This window comes from Merops nubicus, unplaced genomic scaffold (assembly GCF_000691845.1).
Source record: "Merops nubicus isolate BGI_N331 unplaced genomic scaffold, ASM69184v1 scaffold25276, whole genome shotgun sequence".
Lineage (NCBI taxonomy): Eukaryota > Metazoa > Chordata > Aves > Coraciiformes > Meropidae > Merops > Merops nubicus.
In genome coordinates this window covers 11,012-33,996 of record NW_008614743.1, presented here as the reverse complement: position 1 = coordinate 33,996, position 22,985 = coordinate 11,012, and the positions used below count along the sequence as shown (strand labels likewise).

General features: G+C 48.7%; 1 protein-coding gene across 1 annotated transcript in view; it reads right to left on the bottom strand.

The window, feature by feature from the left end:
- Window positions 1-2,575: 2,575 nt before the first annotated feature.
- The window catches only part of TTC28 (tetratricopeptide repeat domain 28), a 31,421-nt gene continuing 11,011 nt past the window's right edge, over window positions 2,576-22,985 (bottom strand). The window contains exons 7-17 of the mRNA XM_008942338.1: window positions 22,400-22,540; window positions 15,459-15,603; window positions 12,932-13,111; window positions 11,376-12,096; window positions 10,718-10,842; window positions 9,477-9,708; window positions 8,995-9,071; window positions 6,880-6,903; window positions 5,921-6,050; window positions 4,759-4,866; window positions 2,576-4,197 (exon numbers count right to left, since the gene is read on the bottom strand). Of these exons, the coding sequence (XP_008940586.1) occupies window positions 2,576-4,197; window positions 4,759-4,866; window positions 5,921-6,050; window positions 6,880-6,903; window positions 8,995-9,071; window positions 9,477-9,708; window positions 10,718-10,842; window positions 11,376-12,096; window positions 12,932-13,111; window positions 15,459-15,603; window positions 22,400-22,540 (3,505 nt within the window). The remainder of the gene's footprint in view (window positions 4,198-4,758; window positions 4,867-5,920; window positions 6,051-6,879; window positions 6,904-8,994; window positions 9,072-9,476; window positions 9,709-10,717; window positions 10,843-11,375; window positions 12,097-12,931; window positions 13,112-15,458; window positions 15,604-22,399; window positions 22,541-22,985) is intronic.

Below are 22,985 nucleotides of genomic sequence, written 5' to 3'. Positions count from 1 at the left end.
CAGTGTGAAACCTACTGGCAGCATGAAAATGGGTTGTACCAAAGTGGCAGTATATAATTTCTACAGATAAAAAGATCCTTTAGTTATGGAAGTAAACTACCAAGTAAAGAGGCTTATTTCTGGCATGTTATGCTGCACTACAGGGAGTATTTGCTGTTGCTATAAACAAAAAGCTGCCCCACTTCCATCCTGGATGTTCCTGGGATGTCGTTTTAAAAGGTATGCTGGTTAGAAACAGTCAGTCACGTGAAGTCTCTCAGCAGTCTTGTGGCCAGAGCAAACTGCACCATCAGCAGCATCCCCGTCCACGCAGCGGGCAGACACTGCACTGATTCCTTTTGGCCCACTATTCTTATTTTTCCTGCCAAATGACAAAAAGATGATGCCTAGCACCAAATCATCGTAGAAAGATGTAACGTACAGACAAATAACTTGCACCCTATGACCTGGATGGATTTACTCCACTGTTTTGCTACACTGCATAACACAAGTAGATGAAGAACTACTCTTTTTGGTTTTTTCTGCACTGAAACTTTTGGGCTCATCCATCCCTTGTTAGCTGACTGTAACAACACAGTCCTGTATTCTGTGCCCTTAGTGCTCGTGTTAATTTCTTGCGATGGCGAAAAGGAAAACACTCTCCCAAACCCAGCTGATTCTAGAATATGCTCAAGCAAGCATTTGATGTTTGCACCATAAGTAAGCTGTGCCCAAGTAAATTTAAATTCTGGTGTCAGAACTGAATCCTGTCCTGCTATCATGCTTTTCCTCCAAGATCCCTAAGAAAATCACAAACAATTAGATCCGTATTTTCAAGAAGAACATCCAGACATGACAAGTGCAACAATTATCTGCATCAGCAAGGTGCCCCTAGCTCATTTACAGAGCTGACTGCACTCACCGTTCAGGTAGTCAGTTGCAAGACTGGAAGTTGACTTAAGATACAGCTAAAACTCAGGGCCTAATTAATTAAGCCTCACAACACCTCTGTGAGGTAGGTAGGTAAGGATTACTATCCCCATTTAGATAGAAAGGGAAGACGAGGCACGGAGAGGTGAAGTGAGCAGCCTTCGGTCACTCAGCAAATTTCGGGAGTGCAGAATAGAAACCAAAAGCTGTGGTGATCCAGTGCTCCGACTCCATAGCACAGGGAAATACTGTGAAATACTCTGCTCGGGCCCCAGCGTGCCGCGTGGCCAAGTTAATGCCACCACGTGCCCACAGTTTTCAGTGCATGGCTACTGTCACTTTGATCCCGATTACGTCACCGCGTTCAATAGCCACTTGAAAGAAACAATGTCCAGCCTGACCCGTGACTCCTGAACACCTCCGAGCCCAGGAACACTGGCTTCACACAGCACCCCGGGGGTGCTCGGGGCTCTCTCCTCTCCTCTCCCCGGATGGGAAGGGGGGCAGGTTCTGCACGCAGCCACTCTGCTGCCTGCACAGACACCCGCTCGCACCGGCAGACTGGCTACGAAAGAAACTTCCTTCCACAGCAGGAAAGGGCTTGCAGAGCTGACTGGGACGAGCACGGGGGTGACTTGGCAGGATCAGTGAAGGACTCATTTGGTCAGGTGATTTCTAAAATCACATACCCTGGTATCATATTCCTGCCTACTGTGGAACTGTAAAATAACGTTCTGAGCTTCAGTGTCCGTGCCCCTCTTCTGTGCACACGTAGCAGGCAGAAGACATCTGTGCTGTCCAGATGCTTGCCAGGTGTTTGGCAGGTCCCACCCGTGCAGCACTGAGCGCCCGGCAGGTCCCAGGTTCGGCAGACGCAGAGCTCGGGCACGCGCTGTCTCCTGCTGAGGCTCATCCTGCTCCTTATGCTCCAAACGCCTCTTTTGAGCAGACCAACCAGCAAAATAGCACCTGAAAGGTTTCCCTCCAAAAAAAGAGTTACCCAAGATACAAGTTTTAGAACGGGGCACCTCTGTTCTCCTGTCCTTCTTTCACCAGCCTCTGCAGGACGCAGACCTGCCGGCAGTGCTGCCGTGGAGCTCCGCTGCCAGCAGGACCCCGTGCTGGGCCAGCCTGGCAGAGGGATCTCGTGCTGCCCTACCTCAGCCTCTCTGTCAGCCTTTGGGAGCAATCAGGTAAATGGCTTGTACTTCTCCAGGCAGGAACTTGTGCATACTTTCTTTGTGGTATACATGAAAATTCTGCTTCCTCTCCCTCCCCTCTCCAATCCCTGATATGTAAAATTTCAGTATAAAAAGCTAGCTGTAAAACCTCCTGTTAAGAAATACAAGTAGGTGGTTTAAAACCTGTTATTTTATGAACAGACAACTAGATTCAGTAGACCTGTTGCTGCAAATACTGAACACTACAGAGAATCTGTTATCAAGTGAGTCTGGCCAAGGTCCTGATAAGGGAAACTCAGACCCATACGTGTAAGGCCTGTGCTCCTGTGCAGCGACAGCCGGGGGAATCCATCGCGTTCCTGTGCATTGCCTGCTGGGGGTACGACCACAGCTTCTTAGGTAATTGTTCTGCATTGATAAAGGCAGGTGGGCAGAAGCAAATACTTTAACAAGATTGCAAGTCATCAGCTGGTACCCGAGACATTTCAACATTTGGAGGAAGGAAAAAATCTTCCTGGTGACAGAAATTTATAACCGTTCCCAGACGACAGCCTCAAGGGGCGTGCTGTTCCTGGAGTGCTACTGGAAGGTGGAGAGTGAGTTGATGCCACTGCATTAGTAGTATCAGGGAGCCTGTGTCCATTTGGAGGATTCTTTTGTGGAGAAGTAAGATGTTGCTCAATAGACAGGTCCTTTAGTTCCAGCTTATCTGCACTTTCTTCTTTGCCGTGCCTTGGAGATAAATTGAGCAAGCTGAGGACATCTTTTTTTGAAGTCATTGTTCCAGGAGCTCCTCGGAGAATCTTTATCGGGCCCGTGGAGTGATGGGGAGTGCTTTGCCAGAACATCTTTAAGTTGTGAATTGCTTGCACTTTTTCATCAATGGCAGCCATTTTTAATTTGTCTATGTCTGGGGCATCAGCTGGACTTGAGCGAGCAGAACCAGCTGAGGAGTAAGACAGAGCAGGAGATGGAGTGCTGCCACCAGGAGACTGATGCCCTGAGCTTGGAGAGATATTTCTGGGCGATTTAGAAATGTGAGCACTGTAGGGAGAGCTGGGGTACTTGAGTTTAAAGTGAGTCTGCTCAGTTAAGGACCCGTGCGAATCAGAACTGGGGGATGGCTGCCCACTGTATTGGCCTGTGCCTTCTTTGTTTGACGTCTCCGACATCGTAGGGCTGTTATAGCCAGAACTCACTTTCTGAAGGGATGAACTCCTTGTTGGAGGCTTTGGTTTCACTGCGAGAGGTGAAGACTGATTCTTCTGACTGGAGCTGACTGGCCGACTGAACGCGCTGGTCTCCGAGGATCGGAACGCAGAGACGCCTGCAGGGGTGGGAGCCCCATCATCTGAGTTGTTGCTCTTGTTTATTTGGCTGCCACTTCTCTGAAGTCGTTCAACAGCAATGAGGTGACTCTGAGTTTCCTCCAGAATTTTTTGGGCCAACTCTTGTGGATCAAGCTTTGGATTACCATCCTCCTGGGATTTGACAGTGCTGTCAGTCTCTGTGCTAGACTGGTCAGACTCCCCAGTATCAGAACTTGCAAGTTTCCCAACTTTTTGGAAAGGTGAATTTGGACTAGGGATAAGAGTCATTTTAACAGGAGAATTTGGGGTACTTATGCTCCCTTTGGAGTTGACACACTCTTTAATGCCTCCGGCCTGACCAGTTTTGGGCTGTTTGTGATCAGGGGAAAATCTTGGTTTTATGTTTTCTTGGTAACTGCCCAAAGGCTCATTGCTGATTATAGAAAAACCTTCATACTCCTCCTCATCTTTGCTGGCTACAGTGCTAGTCTGTGGTGACAACTGGCTCTGTACTGCAGACCTGTGTGAACAGGTCTTGGGCCTCTCATAGTCCTGCCGTCCTCTGTGTCCCACAGCATCTGGGACGCTCTCCGGCTTGGAAACAAAGCTCATGGAAGAGGCAATGGAGCTCAGGCTATACACAGAGATGGCATCTGAGGCAATGCTGTCTGGGCAAGTAGGAGAGAATGGAGGGTTCTGATACTGGGGTACAGGGTTGGAAACAGACTGAGCAGAAGCCAGTGACTCGAGTGATGAGGAACTGTCCAGGCTAAGGCGCTTAGGCAGCTCTGTAGAATCTAAAAAAAAAAGGAAAAATAATATGTACAAACATGCCCCTAGACACACAGCAAAATCAAACAAAACCAGGTAATGTTCTATCAGAATTAAGAGGAAACACCACAAAACATGCATTTGGACTGTAGGATACTTCAGAAAACCCAGCTACTACTTAGGTGAGAAAAAAAGTGTGCACATCCCAGGAAATGAAGAGGCAGAAACCTGAGTCCAGGTATCCTAGATGGAACTTGTTAATTCATTATAATTTTATATTTCAAAACCAAAGATGAGTCATACATCCTCCAGTTGCTGAACTCCATTCCCAGCTTTGGCCTCAGCCAAGTCTTAGTGTTTGTTTTCCATATTAAAAAAAAAAAAACAAAACAACAAAACCACAACAACCAAATAAAAACCACACCAAAACATTTGCTGCACCTGCTGTATGATGCACAGGCTGTATGACGTGTGTGATTATGTATGGATGGACTCTGCAAAAGGTAAGGGCATGACATTCCAACAGAGGCTGCTGTGACCAAGTTATCAGATGATGCAGGAGCAAAAACTATTCTAAGTAGCCTTACCAAAAAGTGCCAGCAAGGATTGCAGAGCAAAGTGCATGGTCCTCCTATTAGCTTGTTTCCCAGTCTTCAGAATCACCTCCTCTTGGCCAACTTCACAAAGGTCAAAACCTGCAGAGGAACATGAAGGAGAAAACTCATACCTCACAGAAAGATCCAATGTGTTAAACAAGAGTGACCTCATTTATAACACAAACAGAACACAGAGATACAAGATCCTGCAGTGTCCTGGAATGATGACTCCTCACCTACAACAGACAGTTTGTTGGTTTGTTCCTATCACTACTTAGCTCACCTTCTCCTGCAAGTGTCGGGAGGTTTATGGTGCTGGGCTGTATGCAGGAACACAAACAAGGCACTGACAAAATGCAGCAGTCAGTACTTTTTAAAGTTGTGAATTCTTTGGAATTGTTGGGGAACTATATACTAAACACACCTAGGGGACAGTGTCCCCCACGCCCCTATTGTTCATCATTAATCCAAAGTTTTTCGCATAAATATGGGTCCAAGGAAGAGCACAAACCTTGGAATTCTGTGAACAAGGTCTGGGCTGCAGGAGGCATGACTGTGTGTGAGAAACAGCGCCTGGTTTGGATGAGCTCCTAAAGCAGCCTGCTTGGGTGCTTCTTTTTGAAGCATTGCCTCTTCCCTGCAATGCCTTTTTACTAACTCTTAAGCAAGGTCCAAACCAGAATAAAATCTAGTTTGATATTTAGTTCTCATCTGCCTTTTCTGCAGGATGTAGACCCTGGCCCACACTATCACTCTGGCGTGCCCCATCCTTGCCCAGTGCACAGGCTTCCCTGCCAAAGGAACGATGGGTTCACTCCAGACAGAAGGCCAGAAGCAAACTTAAAACTCTGTATTATGAACAAGAGAGGAACGGGATCCTGAAATAACAACTGGAGTTACACCAGCTCGACAGCACTGAACTGCTGTCAGCCCTGAAATTCCTGTTCTGCTGGCTCAGGACCCCTCTGCCTCTGGCCGAGAGCACCCGACGCGCCGCAGGAGCGAGCTGGCGCAGCGGGGCCGAGCCCAAGAGGTGCAAAGACCAGACAGCATCCAGACAAATCTACAGCTGTGAGACTTGTCACTGCCTAAGTCACCACATGAGGCACTAGCAATAGTTTTAGAAAGACAATGGGAAGTAGTGTTTCCCTACCTAGAGCTGCCAGAAACTCATGACAGCCAGGTAGCCTCCAGAGTTGGACACTGATGGAAACCTGGATTGGTGCAGAGGAGAAATCTTGTTCTTTCTCACCTGCCTGAAGTTGAACCAGGACTTGATGCAGCTGAAGAAAACAGTACAGACATTAGTCATTCCTTACAAACCACATCACTGCTTTCCCAACAGTCACAGCTATGGAAACACGCTGCAAACTTCCCTTTTCCTGTGCACCCACATATACAACTGCTGCTCCTGAGCACAACAGTGACATGAAAAGGTCTGGGCACAGGGACAGTCCAGGGGCAGCAACAATGGAAAAAGCAAAGGCAGGGACAGAACAGAGGTGAGGGCTGGGGGGTGGCCAGTGGAAACCGAGCAAGAAGGAAGCACAGCAGGAAAATCTGTGAAGTGAAAGAAAAGGAAAGAGATACTTTGAGGCTGCTCACAGAAACACCCTAAAGCCCTTTCTGTGACCGAGCCGTACTCCCTATGCAAAACCCAAGAAAGCCATTCTCAGCATTTAGCTGGGCAGAACAAGCCATATGACACCATGGAAGACTTTCCTAATACTTCCACGGCATCCAGAAGAAAAGTTTCTCAACCAGGAAAGAAGTTTCTCAACTGTGCCCAAGGGACAGGAGTAGCAAACTAGAGAAAAAATGTGTTTATGAAGATCTGACACAAATCAAGGTGCCAGGATCCCATATAATTCCAAAACACAGCCAGTGCAGAAAGGATGGAAAGCTATTAATAAGGGACCAGCCAACGTCAGGACCACCCATCTCTTAGAACCCACAAAAGCTCGGAGTCTTTTTTCCACAGTAGCACTAAGGATCAAATTCCAGGCCTGGAAGTGGGTTGGAGACACTAGGCAGCACAGGGAACAGGTCTGCAGTGACCAAGGCATTTTATCCTGCACAGCAGTGTCATTCCCCAGTGCATGTAATACTCACCATTCCCACCATATTTTTAACAGCCTTCGGACAGCAGATAACAAGAAAGGAAAGGAGAGAAGAAAAGAAAGAACACAGGTTATTCTGTGCTACCAAATGCCTGTGATGGGGAACCCTGCAGTGACACACCCACATGCAAACCAGCATCCTGACTGCAAGATGCTCTATCTGGAGAAAGAAGGGAGCAGTGGAAATGGCTTGAGCTGTGAGTCAGGAGTCCAGCAGCTGGAATCTGGGAGTGCCCAGCTCATGACAATCAACTCAGACACTTTGCAGGCAGATCCTCAGGCCAACCCACATTCTGGCAGAAGGCTGAAAATAAAACAAGCCCTTCTCTCGGTCTTCTCTGGGGTACGTTATTGGCACTCAGTGCATTCATCAGTCCATAACTGCTCCTTGCACATGCAACAGAACTTGAAGTTCTCTCTTTTGTGGTTCCTACCTTCTGTTTTGCACTAAAAATTGCATTTTTATTTGTTATCAAAAGCTCAGGTTCTGTCCCTTGCTGCTTCACGAGTGCCAAGAGCATCTGCTCCCTTATGACGCCTTATCACCCATACAGGAAAGAGAGTATGCAGCACCCACTGACTGAGCTGTCAGTCATCAGGCTCCAGTTTTGAGCAGCCTTCTCTCCTCTGGGACAGGCAGAGCCTTAGCTGCTCACCTACTGAACTGCTGAGTGAAGGAGGGGGAAAAAGCGAGTAACCCCAGAGGAAGACTGAGCTGAAAAACCCTAACTTGTAAAACTGGATAAACTCTCGTGCAAAAGGAAATGCTGCCTGGGCTTTGGGCTATAACATCTGCAGAAACAGTGCACTACGCCTGCCAGTATCTTCACTGCATGTGGCAGCTGAGGAAACAGTGAGTGCATCTTTTGTCAGCTGTGTACAGCCATGCAAATGTTCTTCTCTGGGTGACTTCACTGTCTGAGGCAAGAAGACAGTCGTGACGTAACCTCACAGAGACTCTAACACGTTCTGATCTCTGCCAGTGCTGTCTTCTACTCATCACATTCCTTCGACTCTGGGCCTCCCTCTGGTGGCAATGAGGAAAAAAATAACCCTGCTATTCAACCACAGAAGTCTCGGATCCTGACAAAAGAGCCAAGGCAAGAAAGCAAAATGCTGTAAAGGACAAGCCATTAGAAATATCTCATGTGCTACTATAGGCCAGAAGAAGAAACTCCTTCCTTGAAGCAGACTCAGCCTAACGGACTGACAAAGCAGGCTGCTCAGTGGCAACAGCAAAGCTGTGGCTCTGGTTTTGCATTTTGTGCAGAGAGATTTGACAGAATGAAGAGAAGCCCTCTGAAGCTAGGCAGAGCTAATCCCAGCTACCCACCTCAGTGCTTCCCTGGAATAGTTCTGCATGGGGAAAGGAAGGGGAGGAGAAAGTGAGCTGTCAGCCCATTCATCATGTGCAGTGTGTTCATATACAAAATCAGGAAAATGGTCAAGATAAACCTCATTAAAGGAGCAATCAGGACAGTAAGAAACATGTAACGGAAAGCCATCCAGGCTGGTGGTACATCACAGAGAAAGGTTAGGTTAGGCCAGGCATACTAGAAAGACTGGGGAGAGGGAGGAATGTGGAGGAGATTGGAGGGAGCAGGGAGGAGTGCCATAGTCACAGGTGGCCTTTCTCTCAAAGACCACGAGGCCTTCCAGCAGAGCTATAAGCAGGGACACCAGAAGAAGCAGAGGCTCAGCAAGGCTTCTGACAGACCTGGCACTGGCCAAAGTTAGCTATACCTTTGCACTTCTGTAATTACAGTGGACAAAGACCAGCCACAATGGCCAAATACCAGCCAGTGCTTCTGCCACTCACTTGCTGGATTTTGCTTCCCCCTCACTGCAGTAGGAAGTGTTTTCACTTCTGTCGCTGACCAGGGAGCCCAAAATCCATGAGGCCAGTAATGTACTTGTGTTTTTCTCTTCCAGACACACACTTTCATTCACACAAACAGGCAAGTTTTGAGTTTCAACCCTGAAGTCTCCTAGCAAGCTCTGGGTTGATAAACCAGGACATACATAAACCATTCTGTACATTTCTGGATTTACTGACCTGGGAAGAACCATTTGGAAACTGGCACTGGAGGAAAATCTCCCAACTCACCCTGTTGATAAGCTGCTCTCCTGTTTCTGAAGCTGTGATAAGTTTACAAAGTGCCTGAAGTGCAGGGTTTGGCAAACCTGAAAAAGTCAGCAGAAACAGGGACTGTTCAGTATCTGCTTCTCAACTGCTAAAAGTGCAACAGCCTGAACAGAACACAAACTTGGCTAAAACCTAAAACTTCTCCCCCACAGTACTGAGCAGCTGTGGAAACAACAGCAATTTCCAGAAAGCAAAAGGTTTTCCCACTTTCTATCTGGTTATACATTTTCTGACTGAGAGCTGGAAGAAGGAACAGTCACACTGTGCTTCTTAGAAACTGGACCCAGTAGTACACGATGCCCATCTATGACAAAACTTTCAGTAAACGTTTACTTCCAGAACTTCTGCCCTGCTAAACACTCGTATTTCATTGCCGTAAGATGTCCCTGCTTTACAGGCTTGCCCCAAAGGCAGGCAGGGAAAGGCTGATGCCTGCTCCTTACCCAGGAGGGACTGGATGGTGGTGCTGCACTGCTGCAGCCGGTCGCCGGGGTCAGCGGTGGGGAAGAACACTGCTGCTGGCAGCCCGCTGGCCGGGGGGTCCAGGCGGAACCCCACGGCCGTGAGCAGCGCCTGCCAGCCGGGGGTGCCGCCCACTTTATTCTCCACACTCTGCTGGGAGGTGTACATGGAGTTGTGCTGCCCGTTCTGGATTCGCTGCAACGATTTCTCCACCTTTGGGGAAAGTACAGCATAAGCTTATTTTGTAAGAGGTTTTTACTAACTGCTTCTTTTTATACAGTGAAGAGGCAGGAAGGGCAGGCTGAGAGACAGCAAACCCCGTGCTGAACCTGGCCCATTTTACACAGAAGGATTTTAGCAGAGGCTCCAGTCACTCGGCACTCACAGCTGTAAAATTGCTGTGATGAGTGTCAGTGCTCTCCAGGATGCTGGGGAAAGCAATGCCACAGGAAACTAAGTACCAGTTTGATTGTGATAGTTTCCTGTAAGCCTGACAGCTACATTTCTTCCCAAAAGATGACTCATGTTCAGGCTCCAGTCTCTTGTCTACACTGCTTATTACCAGGCAAGAATCTGCCGCTATATGGTAAACAGTAAAGAGAGATGTGTATCCACAAACCCCAGCAACTGGGATGACTACCAATGTTCACAGGTTTCCATCATCCTATGGATACTCCACATTCCTTTTGGACCACTGAAGACACATTGGAAGGAACAGTATTAAAAGTCATGAGAGCTTACTCTAGCCATCTGGCAGTTTGGCTTCAGTCCTGCTGCTCCCCACAGAAGGCTACTGGCACATCTGGGGACCGAAGTGCCTCTCACAGGTATGCAAAGAGACAGCAGTCACTGTTCTCTACATCTCCATGACTGCAATGTTTATAGCTATTTTTTTGTAGAAACAATTAACCCAAACAATTATTGCATTTTTAAAGCAGAGACCAAATTGAACAGCTAATGCAAACCAGATGGATCCCAGGAGGATTTTGTCCCAGTATCATGTCAGACTTCACTGTTTGCCTTTCTTTGCCCTGGACGCTTCATCAGGTGTGCCAGTCTTCTCCCACTGACCTGGAGTTTTCAGGAGAGACTACTTATGGTGAGGGGAAGGGCTGAAGGCATGCAAGGGAGAGCAGCTACACATCAGGGTGTCTCTCCCTGGCACGGGGCTGCAGTGCCCCTCCCACGCCTGCTGGACGCGGCAGCGTTTCCTTTCTCTTACCAGATGTAGCAGGACACGCAAAGCATCTCGTGCCCTTTCAGGGTGCTGCAGGATCTCAGTCAGGGCCTGTCCTACTAGTGAAGAAGGGCTGTTCAGCTTCATATCACTCCCAATAAGCATAAAGCCTGTAGGATTCAGAATAAGAGACTCAATCTCCTTTTGTTATAGAAAGGGCCCAAAACAGAAGCAGATACTCTCTGTCCTCTCAGACTAATGGAATAATGGTTTACTGAGCCCTGCAGAGTGTTATTTTTTTTCCCAGAGTAGCTGCCCACTTCCTGAATGGTCCCATGGACTGAACTTTCAGAAAGCTTCTAGATGCTTCTTACTGTGCTCCTCTACCAAATCAAGAGTTTTCCTGTTCAAGCAGGCGGAAAAACGCTGTACTGCAGCTGAGCTTGCCCTAGCATGCTCCCTGTGGCCCCTGCAGCAGTAGATATCAACAGATACTCAACCGTACTCGCAGACACAGAACTCTGAAAGCTCTCCCTCTCTCAGTCATGCACCACCTAAACACTAGTTGTCCAAATGTCAGCACAAGGAGCTCTGCTAGCCCCTTCTCCCCACTACCTGCTAGCACTTCTTGCCTAACTCAACCTGGCATAAGAATGCTCTGTAGAAAACCCATCTTGTTTGTCAAAAAGCAGATCCTTCCTACCTGCCCAGTTGGACGGATGGGAGAACTGCTTGCTGCTCTGCACAGTTTTCATTGCTTCTCCAAGGGCTGCACTGGCTTTCGTCCCATTTAAGAGGGAGGAATAGAAGGCATGCACAAACATTTTGGAAGCAGCCACAGGAACAGGCCAGAGTGACACTAGGACACACTGTGCCCCAGCAGCCAGGAATGCTCTTGTCAAGCCAATGACTCCATCAGCAGTGACTTTGCTGTTGGATTCCTGGTAAGAGCCAAGAACCACTAATTTGACAGGAAGCCGCAGATCCAGGACATCAGCTGCTGTAAGCAGAAACTCCTGAAGAGGAGGGCAGTCTGAGATGCTCTCCGCATCACTGGCATCATCCTGCATCCGAAGGGATTCTGGGATTGTGTAGGGGTTCCCAAAAGAACTCTTGCTGCTGGCTGGATTGCTGTCAGAGTTGGGTGTCAGAACCAAAGCAGCCAGTTTCCAGGAGACATGGGTTGCAAAATGGACACATTCTGCCTGAGTGAGGGCACTCATGACCCTCTCTTTTGTTGCTGCACTGCCAACTAAGGGCTGGCAGCCAAGTAACTCAGATACCATATATGCTTCCTCTTCTGCAGAGGGCATAGGTCCCCATAGCCACCTGTCCATAACTGCTGAAGGGAGCTTGGGATTTCCTATGACAGCTGCCATTGAGGTAGAACTGGAGTAAGCAGGAGTATTCTTTCTCACATGGGACTACAGAGAGAAAGAGAAAGAGAAAATGGGGTTCAAAGATCTGTTTGTTATGGTGCTGGTATTAAAATATCCTTTGTCTGCATCTCTAAACAGAAGTCTGGTTGTCATAATTACAAAAAAAAAAACACCTTTGTGTTTCTTTAGTTTCTTCCATTTATGTATTCCAAGGAACATCTCTACTTGAATCCAGTCAGGATTTCTATCCCCATATCTTGGGTGAACACATAGATAAGAACAGAAAGCAACAGACTGAGTCCAGGTCCTTTTGAGGGCTAAAAGAATAAGAAAGATCCCCGCTTTCCACCTTACGGGAAGTCTACTTGCAATCACTCACTAATTTCTTTCTCACACCTGTATTTCAAGGATCAGCATCACCACTGCCAGTAGCATGGTGTCATGATGTCATAGCTTCAGTGTCATGAGACATTAGTGACCTTCTCCACACACAAGGCTGAATGTGATAGGACAGTCAGCTTGCCAAGGAAGCTCATTATAGATCAAACATCTACATTTCTGCAGTCTGCCATGTAGTTCCACACCCCAGACATGCCATCCTCTAGAGGAGGATATCCAAATGATCCATGCCCCTCGTCCTTCCTGGTACGCCTGGAGCTGTGCTTTTGTGCTGCAGGAACTACATCAGAAGCCACTTCACGGCCGTGGTGCTCAAAGTGCTCACCAGGACTGGGAGTGCCTTGGGAGGGGGCTCCATTTGTGGTTTCTACTCTTGTGTCCGGTGTAGCAGGACAGAGCTGAGGCTTTGCTAGCGTGTACAGAAACCTGCACCGCGCAGGAGAGTTCTAGGAGAGAGAGGTTTTATAAGGCAATGTCTGACCTTGGAGCTGGGATTCAGTGACTGGATGGATGGCACAGCAATCAGGCTGAAGCGCTCATAGAGGTACTCGTTGGAGGAACAGCCCTTCAGGAGAGCAAAAGGAATGAGGTACAGTTCTCCCTCCAGAACCAGTATCAGCTGGCGGTGACGGCCAACAGGCCCACTGGAATGCATCAAACCCTGAAAAGAAAAGAGAATCAGTTGGGCCCTTTCACTCCATGAGTGCCCCAGCCTGCACTTTGCAAGCACCAGGCTCTAGTCTGACCCAACATTAGGTTTGGAAATACCCACATCAGAATTACGCTCAGTGTGAACACAGACACAGTAACTGGTGAATGCACACGGGCACTGTGAGAGAAGAATCTTCTTTCTTTCACTGCCAACAGTGAACTACTACTACAAAATGTCTAATGGAAACACAGACCTTTGAAACAAGAGGGATGTAGAAGCAGTGTCAAAAAATCCCAAAGCGTGGATGTGTCAGATAATCAAACAGTGCAAAAGAAAGGGGATTTGTGTGTTTTGAGGGTGAACGTTACTATTTGTGTGAAGTTTTATACACAGAGCTCTGCCAAATGCAGGCTGGAGCAGACTTGCAGACTGCGCTGTGAGGCACCAACAGCCGGCGACTGGCTTGAGAGCCCCTGACCCCATCTCACTAGCAGTTCAGGAATAACAGGAATTCACAATCAGTCTCCAACTTTAGTGATCAGGCAGCAGCAAAGATGAATGAACATTACTGAAGAAACAGAAAAACCAGTTCAGTTGCCTCTGCCAAGGGAGTCTGAGCAAGCCAGAAATACCAAAAAGACAGGTCAGCTATGAGGGAGAATGTCAAACCGTAGAAATCTGAAGAGAGACAGTGAGGTGCTTTTAAAGGCATCTTGCCATTTGAAATGGGAACAAAACTGCTGAAGGATAAGAAAATTCTCATTTTACAGGAGTTAAAATAATCTCTGCCCCCTCGCTGTTCCCCCTGCCCTGGGGCAGGGCAGTGCTGGCACCCAGCAGCCCCGGGGAGCCCCTGGCAGCCAGCAGCCGCCCTGCAGCCGAGCTCGCCCACCCCCCTCAGCTGAGCCTCCCTCTGCAGAGCCCGAGCTGACGAGCAGCACTTCCCAACAGGGCAGCTGTTGTTTTCCAGAAACGTTTTGGGGTTTGTGGGGGCTTTTTGTGTGTGTGTTTTGTTTGTTTTTCTTTTTTTAATACATATTGTATTTTACTTACTGCTCCAGAACCGTTAGCTGTCAGCAAGGCAATCACAGAGACACGTGCCTAGCAGAATTTTTAATTTCTATGTAAAACCCACTAGACTTTAGGTTTTTTTCCCCCTCAGAATGGCTGTATGTGCATTATAGAAACAGAAATAGAACTATGAGGATCTTTGCATTTAATACATCTCCACAAATTCATTTTAGGGTGAGTTCTAACAAAAATTAATCTGTTTGGTTGAGAAAAAGCAGCAAAGCATGAGCTGTCAGGCCCAGGAACGTGCACTCTGCTTCACAGCAGCTACAGCAGCCACTTGTTACGAAGGCAGAGAAGTCTCTGACCCAGCACTCAGGAGGAGCATGGCTGTGCAGGGCTAGGACAGCTGACAGCTGCTGCCTTGGCTGGGTCCCTCCCGTGCAGCTAGTGCTGGTATAGTTGGAAGTTTCCGCTACAATGGGACTGTCAAACCATACACGAGACCTGAACTGCATCTTCTTAGTACGTGACCAGTAAGGACACTGTATCTGCTAATTCTGCACTCTCTGAAAGCCCTCTCAAGGCCTACAGTACCTTACTGGAGCCAACTTTGGGCCTCAGACACCCACAATTGCCAAGCAGTGCCTAACCAGGAAGGAGAAGAGGCTCCCGGGTTCCCCATGAGGAATTCCTCATGACCTGTCTTATCTCTTTATAGTAGATATGGGCAGGTGTTAAACTCCCAGGTGAAGCTTTCTCAAGAACATCATAGGTGACAGAGAAAACCCATCAGCAGGGCCGACCTCCTTGCCCTGCAAAGAAGATGCACGTGTCACCTCTAGAGCAGAAGCCCCCACTCTTCAAGGCTCACAGCATGACTGTGGCATGGCAGGCTGGGAGAGCTAAGAAAGGCTTGAGCTCACAAAGGCTATGCCTCCACAACAAAGGTGACTTCTGCAGACAAGATTAAAGTGTCCAAACAGCCTCTAAATAACCCAAAGTAGAGCTGGTTTCCCCTCTCACGTGACAGGATCACAACATTTCGGTCTGTTTGTTCAGCTGGGTACCAACTGAGAAAAGAGTAATTCCTGACTGAGTGACTTTACCTCTTCTAGCTAGAGGTGCTACAGAGACAGGACTTTTTAAATTATCCTGCCATTGCTCCCTGAGGCTGGAACCAGGGGCTGTCCTGCACTCCTGGGACACTGCGCCCGTCTCACCACCTGGGAGGAGCCAGTGAAAATCAGTGCCCCTGGGACACAACCTGCAAGCTGCCTATTTTCACTTTGACAAAGGACTTTGGTAAGTCAATCTCTACGTTTTTTCCACCCCAAAGACCTACTCCTTCCATAGGTCCTATCAGTAACTCGTAGAGTGCACGGAGTGGGGGTTTGGTGAAGGAAGTCTGCCTCCTTGGAAGAGATGATGATCCGTCCTTCACAGGAGACATGGTACTGCTGAACAGACTGGTCATGCTCTGACAGCTCCTGTGGGCAAAAGGCAAGGGAGAGGTTAGTTGCAAAGATCTCAGGTCCACTACAGTTGCCCTGACTTCATGATACTGCTGGTGAGCCAGTCCCTGTCCATCCAGAGGACTCCATTTGGCAAGATGCCTCACAGCAGGCACCTCAGTGGCACTGAGGACAAGGTCAAAGAGTTGCAGGCCGTGTATTACATTGCTGTGGAGTTTCTCTACAAACTCAGTTGTCTGAAGTGCTGTTCTCAGCTTTGACTGCATCTGCACATCTAGTGGCTGTGTGCAGCTAAGGGGAGACCTGTAACAGTTACCTACAATCACAGGAAGATTTGCACCAACTAATCTAGCATGGTACCAAAAGGAAATATGACAACAGGTGAACAATGAGGCATGAAGATTATGCCTGAACTCGCTGCCACTCCTCTGAACAGCTCCATGGAGTCAGATGCAAGTGTTGACCTGGAGCCCATTTCTGACATCCCCACAGACAGAGCTCTGCGTCTGCTCTCCTGGCATCAACAGTCACCAAACACCCCCAACTCTGAGACTCAGATGGCATGGGTACAAGTTAGTGCCCTGCTGAGGAAATGATGCTGCCCCATTCAGGTCTCACTAATCCAGCAGTTGTGGTCCCCAGGAAGGTTATTCTTGGCTCGGTGCCATGAACAACCATTTTATGTGAGAAGGATAACCTGCCAGAGAGTTTTAACAGGTGGGCCTTAAAGAAAAGGCAGGGAGGGAAATAAGACATTGAACAGTAATGCTACTGCAAGATCTGAAGTGTAACTGGAGTAACCAGTGGGGCCGTCCATAATGGACACAACAATCTCAAGCATAAGAGGCCACCCATGAGGCTACACATGCCCATTGTCCTCAGAGTGCCAAACACATTCAGTGGAGGGTTCCATGGCATCCCAGTCCAGATCATACTCTGCTGCTGCTGTGCAGAGCAAACCTCCCTCCATTCTTGGTCTCTGTGAAGCACAGCACTGGCCTGCCTCTCAGACACCTTCCAATGCTATGTGCCTTTGCCAGTTTACACCACAGGAAAGAAACTGTATCTTCATGATTCATGACCAAACTCACACACTTTATTTATCAGGGCACTAGTCTGCAATGTTCTTCTTTTAAGAACCATTACTCTGAAGAAATGCCTTGTCCCCTATTCCTTATTTTTACCTCTTGCCTGGAGCAATTCTTATCTATCAACACGGAAAAGAAATAAAAGCAGAAAGTATTTGCCACATGCGGGAAAATAAAAAGAAAACTCAGCATCCAACAGGTATGTTAGTGTGATATATTGACAGTTTGTTATTAATATTTGTTATAGGCATATATATTCATAGGTATGCACATCCATCTGCCTCCTCCTCAGCCCTGCCTCCTCCCTCGCCTTCCCGCGCAGCAGCAGGGCAGGCAGGCACACTTTGTTCCTGTACTTTACGGAGCACAGATTTTAAAATCAGATCAGGAAATAAAAGCTGTGCTTTCCCAATCTCACACATTTCTAATGCTCTGAACCCTGTGCTCAAAGCACACCCCTCCAGTATATCCTGCCTGACCAGTTGAGAAGGGCAGGGACACCCCACTGCCTGCTCAGGAGCTGGTGCAGCCCTGACCTCCTAAGCAGCAGCTCTGTGCCAGCAGGCGGCACTCGCCAGCCTCACCTCCTGTGTTAACTGATTTTAACACACTCATTTACTGCATGGAATAGGGGCTTGATTACTCTAATTAGCAGAGCCTCCTTCATCTTAGTTTCACAGCCAAGCAGCTCTGGATTTATTCCTTCACTACTCGGATTGCTTTTTATTAGAACAAAACCAAGGGAGTATCATAAATCTTTCACATCTCTTGCCTGTGCGTTTGTGTACACAAAGAAGAACGAGAAAATCCATAGGGGGAGGACAGACTGAGATCTTTTGTAGCAGGCAGAGCACACCTGGAGCCCCGGCCAGCCCATCCCCTTCCCTCCCAAGCCAGTGCAAACAAATGGCTCTCCAGGTGGCTTGTCAGGCACCTGAGTCCAGTGATTTCAATGTGACAAGAGGGAGACTTTTGAATCCTTTGGCCAAATGCCCCTTCCAGGGTGCTAGTGCTGGCCTCCGGGACGCTGCACTGATCATTTCTACCTTGCTTTTGCAGTGTAGAGCGTTCCTCTGATTTTTGCAACAGTAAATCTCTCATTTGGAAGCGTCTGCACAGCCTACACAATGCTGCTTATTTATAACCCTTTGTATAAGGCAGGCTGTCCTGCAGCAAGCAGAGGAAACAGCACAGACCAGCGTTAACTCTGCTTCCGCCCTTTGTCTCGGAGAGACAAGAACAAAGCAACGATCCCAGGCAGCCTCAGAGGAAGGGGTAAAAGCCCATGCCAGGCAAGCCCTGAGCCCAGACTGATTTCACCCACACCAGACTGCTGAGGATGAATGTGGCAGGGCCCGGGCAGGAGGGAGGGATTCATACTGGAGTCAGCAGAGAGCTGCTCTTGCCTGGACATTCGTTAGGTCTCTGGACCAAGCGCAGGCACTCAGGAGGGCTGGGAGCCAGACCTGCTGCTGCAGTGGTCTGACAGCCTCAGGCTGACACACCAGGCCTCTGGTCAGACTCTTCCTAGAGATGCAGCCCCAAATCCATTCAGGGCCTTGACACACAAAATACAAAGCTTTGGATCTCTGGGAAGTCCCAGAAAACACTTAGATATGAGCTCCCTCTAGATGCTTTCAAGGATCCACAATTATCTCCAGAACCCACCAGTGGTTGTGAAAAACCCACAGACCACCCAGCATTCTCTGCCTGTGTGGCCTGTACTTGGGCAGCTACAGTGCTGCACCCTGCATGGAGAACCAGACAGATCAGAGACTCTCCAGCCACTGCTTTCTTGTCTGCCTTCCAAGGACCTCACTTTGTCCTGGGCCAGCTAGCACCCCTGGTAGCCCTCCTGGCTCCCCCTCAGTTGTGAGCAGCTGGTCCTCGCTGCGTGACAACGTCAGCGCAGCCAGCAGGGCCGAAATCAGCACACAGGCAGGGTCCCACACCAAGAGGAGAGGGGAGATGTGCTCAGACATCACAAGATGGCCAGCAAGATGAAACCCTCAGCAAAACGAGATGAAACAGTGTCTTGGTGATAGCCCTGTTTTTAGTGCTGCTGAGGCTTCATGTCAGTTTTAGCCACCTTCTGTCAGATTCCCCTGGCTGGACCCATACAGACTTCACCTTACTGTGACACTGAGCTCGCCCCGGGAACGTCCAGCCACTCTTGCAGGACTGGCCATGGGCCCTGAGCACACTGACTCTGCTGGAAAAATGAAGCTTTCTGCAATCATAAGGGGAGCTGGGAGATAGCAATGGACTTGGCAGAAGTGAATTTGCATGTCAAGATATATTGCTCCTTATCTCCCAGTTCGCCTTTTACAAATCCTCACCACGTCACTGAAGAAATTGCCCTCAAGGAATTGTAATTTACCCTTTGAGCAGTGTCAGGGCTGACCCTCGTGGCTTTTGCAGACACTTGGAAGGAGGACAAACTTACTGCCATCATGGTGGAGAGGCCAAACAACAGGCACAGGAACTATACTCAGGTAGAGACAATGATCAGGTCCCTTGCTGGAGCAGATGACTAGCATGGAGGAAATCAGATTTTAATCTGCAAACCCAAGAAAAGTTTAAGAGCCCCAAGGAGCAGTGAAAACAGAAGCTGCAAAGGACAGGAGCACCTGGGACTATCCTGGGGGCTGTATCCCCGACCACCACAGCTTAAAGAGCTATTGCCCAGTACTGAGACCACTGCAGCATGCCTTCAGTGCTCCTTTCTCCTCCAAAGTCCATTTCTTCTCTGAACTTCTTCCTCAACTGCCAAACCCCATCATTTCTTCTTCTCTAAGCAGAACTGCCAAATACCATACTATTCTCTCCTTAAAAGCCAAGTTACCTGATGACAGCAACCAGACGGCACCTGTACCAAGGGCTTCCTTTCAGTCACCTGCTTGTCACTAGACATGGATGGCTCCAAACTCCCAGCATCTCCAGGGCCTCATCTTCCAATGTGGGACCCTAACAGCACGTGCAGTTCCTGTGTGTGAGGGAACTTGCACTGGCCCCAGGCCATGCACACTCCCATGAGGATCTCAAACATTCAGGCACAAGGTGTGAACATGCATTCAGGCCCCACGTGAGGAGTGCAGGACCTGCCTCGGCAGTGGGGAAGACAAGTTCTTATTCTCAGCTCCAAGCAGGCACTGCTTTGTCCCTTGCAGTGCAGAAGCCAAAGGAAGCAGATATCATACCCTCAATCACTGCTCGTGTGCTACGATTTTACCATGCTCTGAAGCACTGCAGCAGCAACAATCCACTCAGCACTGACCTACAGCTACCAGAACCCACTCCAGCACTAGCTGGCAGGAAAGCCACTGCTCAGAGGGGGTGAGCTGGAGTCTGGAGCTGCAAGATCACCGCTTGTGCACTAGCTAATCATCCAGTTCTGTTGCTTAACCAAAGTCTAAGAGCTCACAATTCTTTCTTAGAGCTCTAGGCCAGTGCACAGAAATCCTGCCTGTTCCCATTTTATTTTGTAATCTGCTCTCTTCCATCTAGATTTTCATCTGCTTCCTTGCGTAAGATTGAGGGCTCTCGCCAGGACCTCTCCTTGCTGTGCCAGGCTCAATGTCACATGCCATGAGCCACACCACTCTCTACACAGCTTAATTATAAAGAACCACACAGTAGAGCAAGAGGCTGGCTAATGCTCTCTCCAGTTCCCATCTAGACTCTGGAGCCTCCAATCTGATCAGCTATGGGACTGAAGCAGACATGAAGTACAGGAGGTATTCAAAGGCCTGGGCAGGACCACAGCACCTACCCTGCATTCAGGGCTAAGCAACCCAGGTGCAAAACAGATGTGGCAGCATCAGCTCTGCCACTCCAGTCCCCTGGTACACCCCACCTGCAGGCAAGAGGTGGGCAGGCAGGTCACCCAGCAGTGTCTTCTCATGCTCTTCATCTCAAGTGCTCATGGAGAGGACATCAAAAGACATGGCTGCTTCTAGTGCTCCTCCAGATGCTCTTGTGAGGCTGCTTTTAATTAAGTGCACAAGCTGCCTCATCCCTGAGCTTCTCCTAAAAGCTGCAAACTAGTTACCTGAAAAGGTACCTTGGGTAAGCTCCTGGATGTGGGTTTAAGGTAATGCACTTGGCTCCTACAGAGAAGAAAGACATAGATGCTGCATGGTTGGCCTCTGCAGCGTTCCTGAGGATAAGTGTTCCCTGGAGCAGAATTGGATCATATTAATCAGAGGGGCATTCTCCTGTCCTTCTAAGCATGATGAACTAGCAAAACATCTCATCAGTGCTGGGCATCTACCTGTTTGATTTAAAACTAGCAAGTCCTTATAGTTCACCATCAATGCAGCAGCTTGAACAGATCAGCATGTGGATTCTGGAAACAAAACCAGGCCAGCTGCTGGTGCCAGCTGGCAGTTCCCAGTTTCATGGGGATGCTGTTACAGCTCACAAGCTCCAGTGACAGCTCACAACGCTGTAGGCTGATTGCATTTTCTTTCCAGCTGAGAAAAGCCCAGGGTCTCTTGTGCTCACAATCCATGCTGGAGCACAGATCTAGCCAGAAACCCCAGGTTGCATCATGCAGCCACTCTCCACGGGGCAATGGATATACTGGAAAAATTCTGTCTTCAATTTTTGTTTCAAGTGCTCACCACAGTTGGCACAGTAATGTGTAAGACTGAGACCTGAGCAAGTTGTAAGAGGCAGAAAATAAGCGAGGACTGTGCAGCTATCACAGAGTCCTGTAACTCTGGAAATGCAGCATATACCCAGCTAATTAGTATCAACAGAAACAAATATTTCTGTAGTAAGTGTGCAGCAGAGAGCTCAAAGCTCCACACCTCACAGACAGCAGGGACCAGCCAGAGCTCCCCTGTAACCATTCCCATAGCCAAAACCAGTGCTTGGCCAGAAGAGCAAATTGGAAATGGCTGCTCCTCAGGACAGAGTTATCAGCTCACAGCTGCTGACAAGCCTGTGCCAGCTTACTGCCTTAAGCTAGCAAATTCACCTAGAAACACAATGAAGAGGCTACCCCCTCCAGCTCCCAAACCAAGCTACTGAGCTCTTAAATGAAACACACAGACCCAACTAGATCTCTGCCTGTGCCTGGGGTCCTCCTGCCCACAAGAGCACAGTGATGCTTTCAGTCCCTGTCCTACTTCCTTCCTACCGAAAATTTCTGCTTCTAAAGAAAGAAGCAACAGGACCCTATGCCCTTCCAGGACTTGGCAGGGCTTCCTCGTGCCTCGAACCCAACACTTGAGTCTGTGAAATAAACCAAGCCCCAATAGGCCACCCCCCTGTGAAAGGCCACCAGGCACCCAAAGCTCCCAGGCTGGATGCACGTGCCACACACTAGGGCCACAGCAGATTCTCCATCCCATCAGGAGCAAGATACAGGGACAGAGATGAGGGATGTCTCGAGAAATTCCCACTGCACCACATGTACACAAAAGAAAAGGACAGGAGGGAAATGCCTACAGGCCCCTCTGCTCAGAAGAGGAGAGAGCTGCACAGTACTAGTGTACAGGACTTATTCCTAAGGGACATGCTTAACCTTCCCTGCACACCCACGCTGTGAGGAATGCACAGCTACTGCCCCTGTAACAGACAGCATCAGTTTGCTGCTCTGTGCCCCCCCACCGTGAGCAATGTATTGGCTGGACTCCAACCCTGCAGCTTAGAGAGAAGCCCATCCCCAGGAGGTCTGGTGCTGGCTGATGGCCCCAGCACAGGGGTATTCTCACCTATTCAGGAGGTTGTTCCTGCTGACCATCCTCAGGAAGCCAGTCGGATCAGTCATCGAGTTCAGCTTGTTATTCACCTCCTCAAACTGCTGGTCCATGATATCTCCAGCTTCACTCTCAGTCTCGCTACTGGCACAGGCTCTGCAGGGGGAACAGTGGGGTGAAGGAGCCACTGATGCAAGACAGAGCAACAGCTTTCTGCACAACACTCAGCTAGTTTGAGAGAAAGTGTTTTTCAGACACAACCTCAACCAAACGCTAAAGAGAAATTTTCCCTGGATTGCATCACATCCTCCTGTTAGCCGTGCAAGAGAGTAACAGCTCCATCACTTCCTCTTCTCCAGGGCATTCTCCAAGGTTTAAAGTGAGGTGAACTGATGGAAATACAGGACCCAAATTCCCATGCAGTCCAGCTATGGACTTCTGAAGCTGCAGCAAACCACAGAAAAGCTGAGGTCTGCAGGAAACACCGACTCAGCTCTTGCTTTGCCTGAGAACATATGTTAATGCATCCTTTTTGGATTTCCACAATAAGAACTTCAAGCTCTGTATGCCTCCCTCACTGGCAAAACACAAGGTAAAAAGG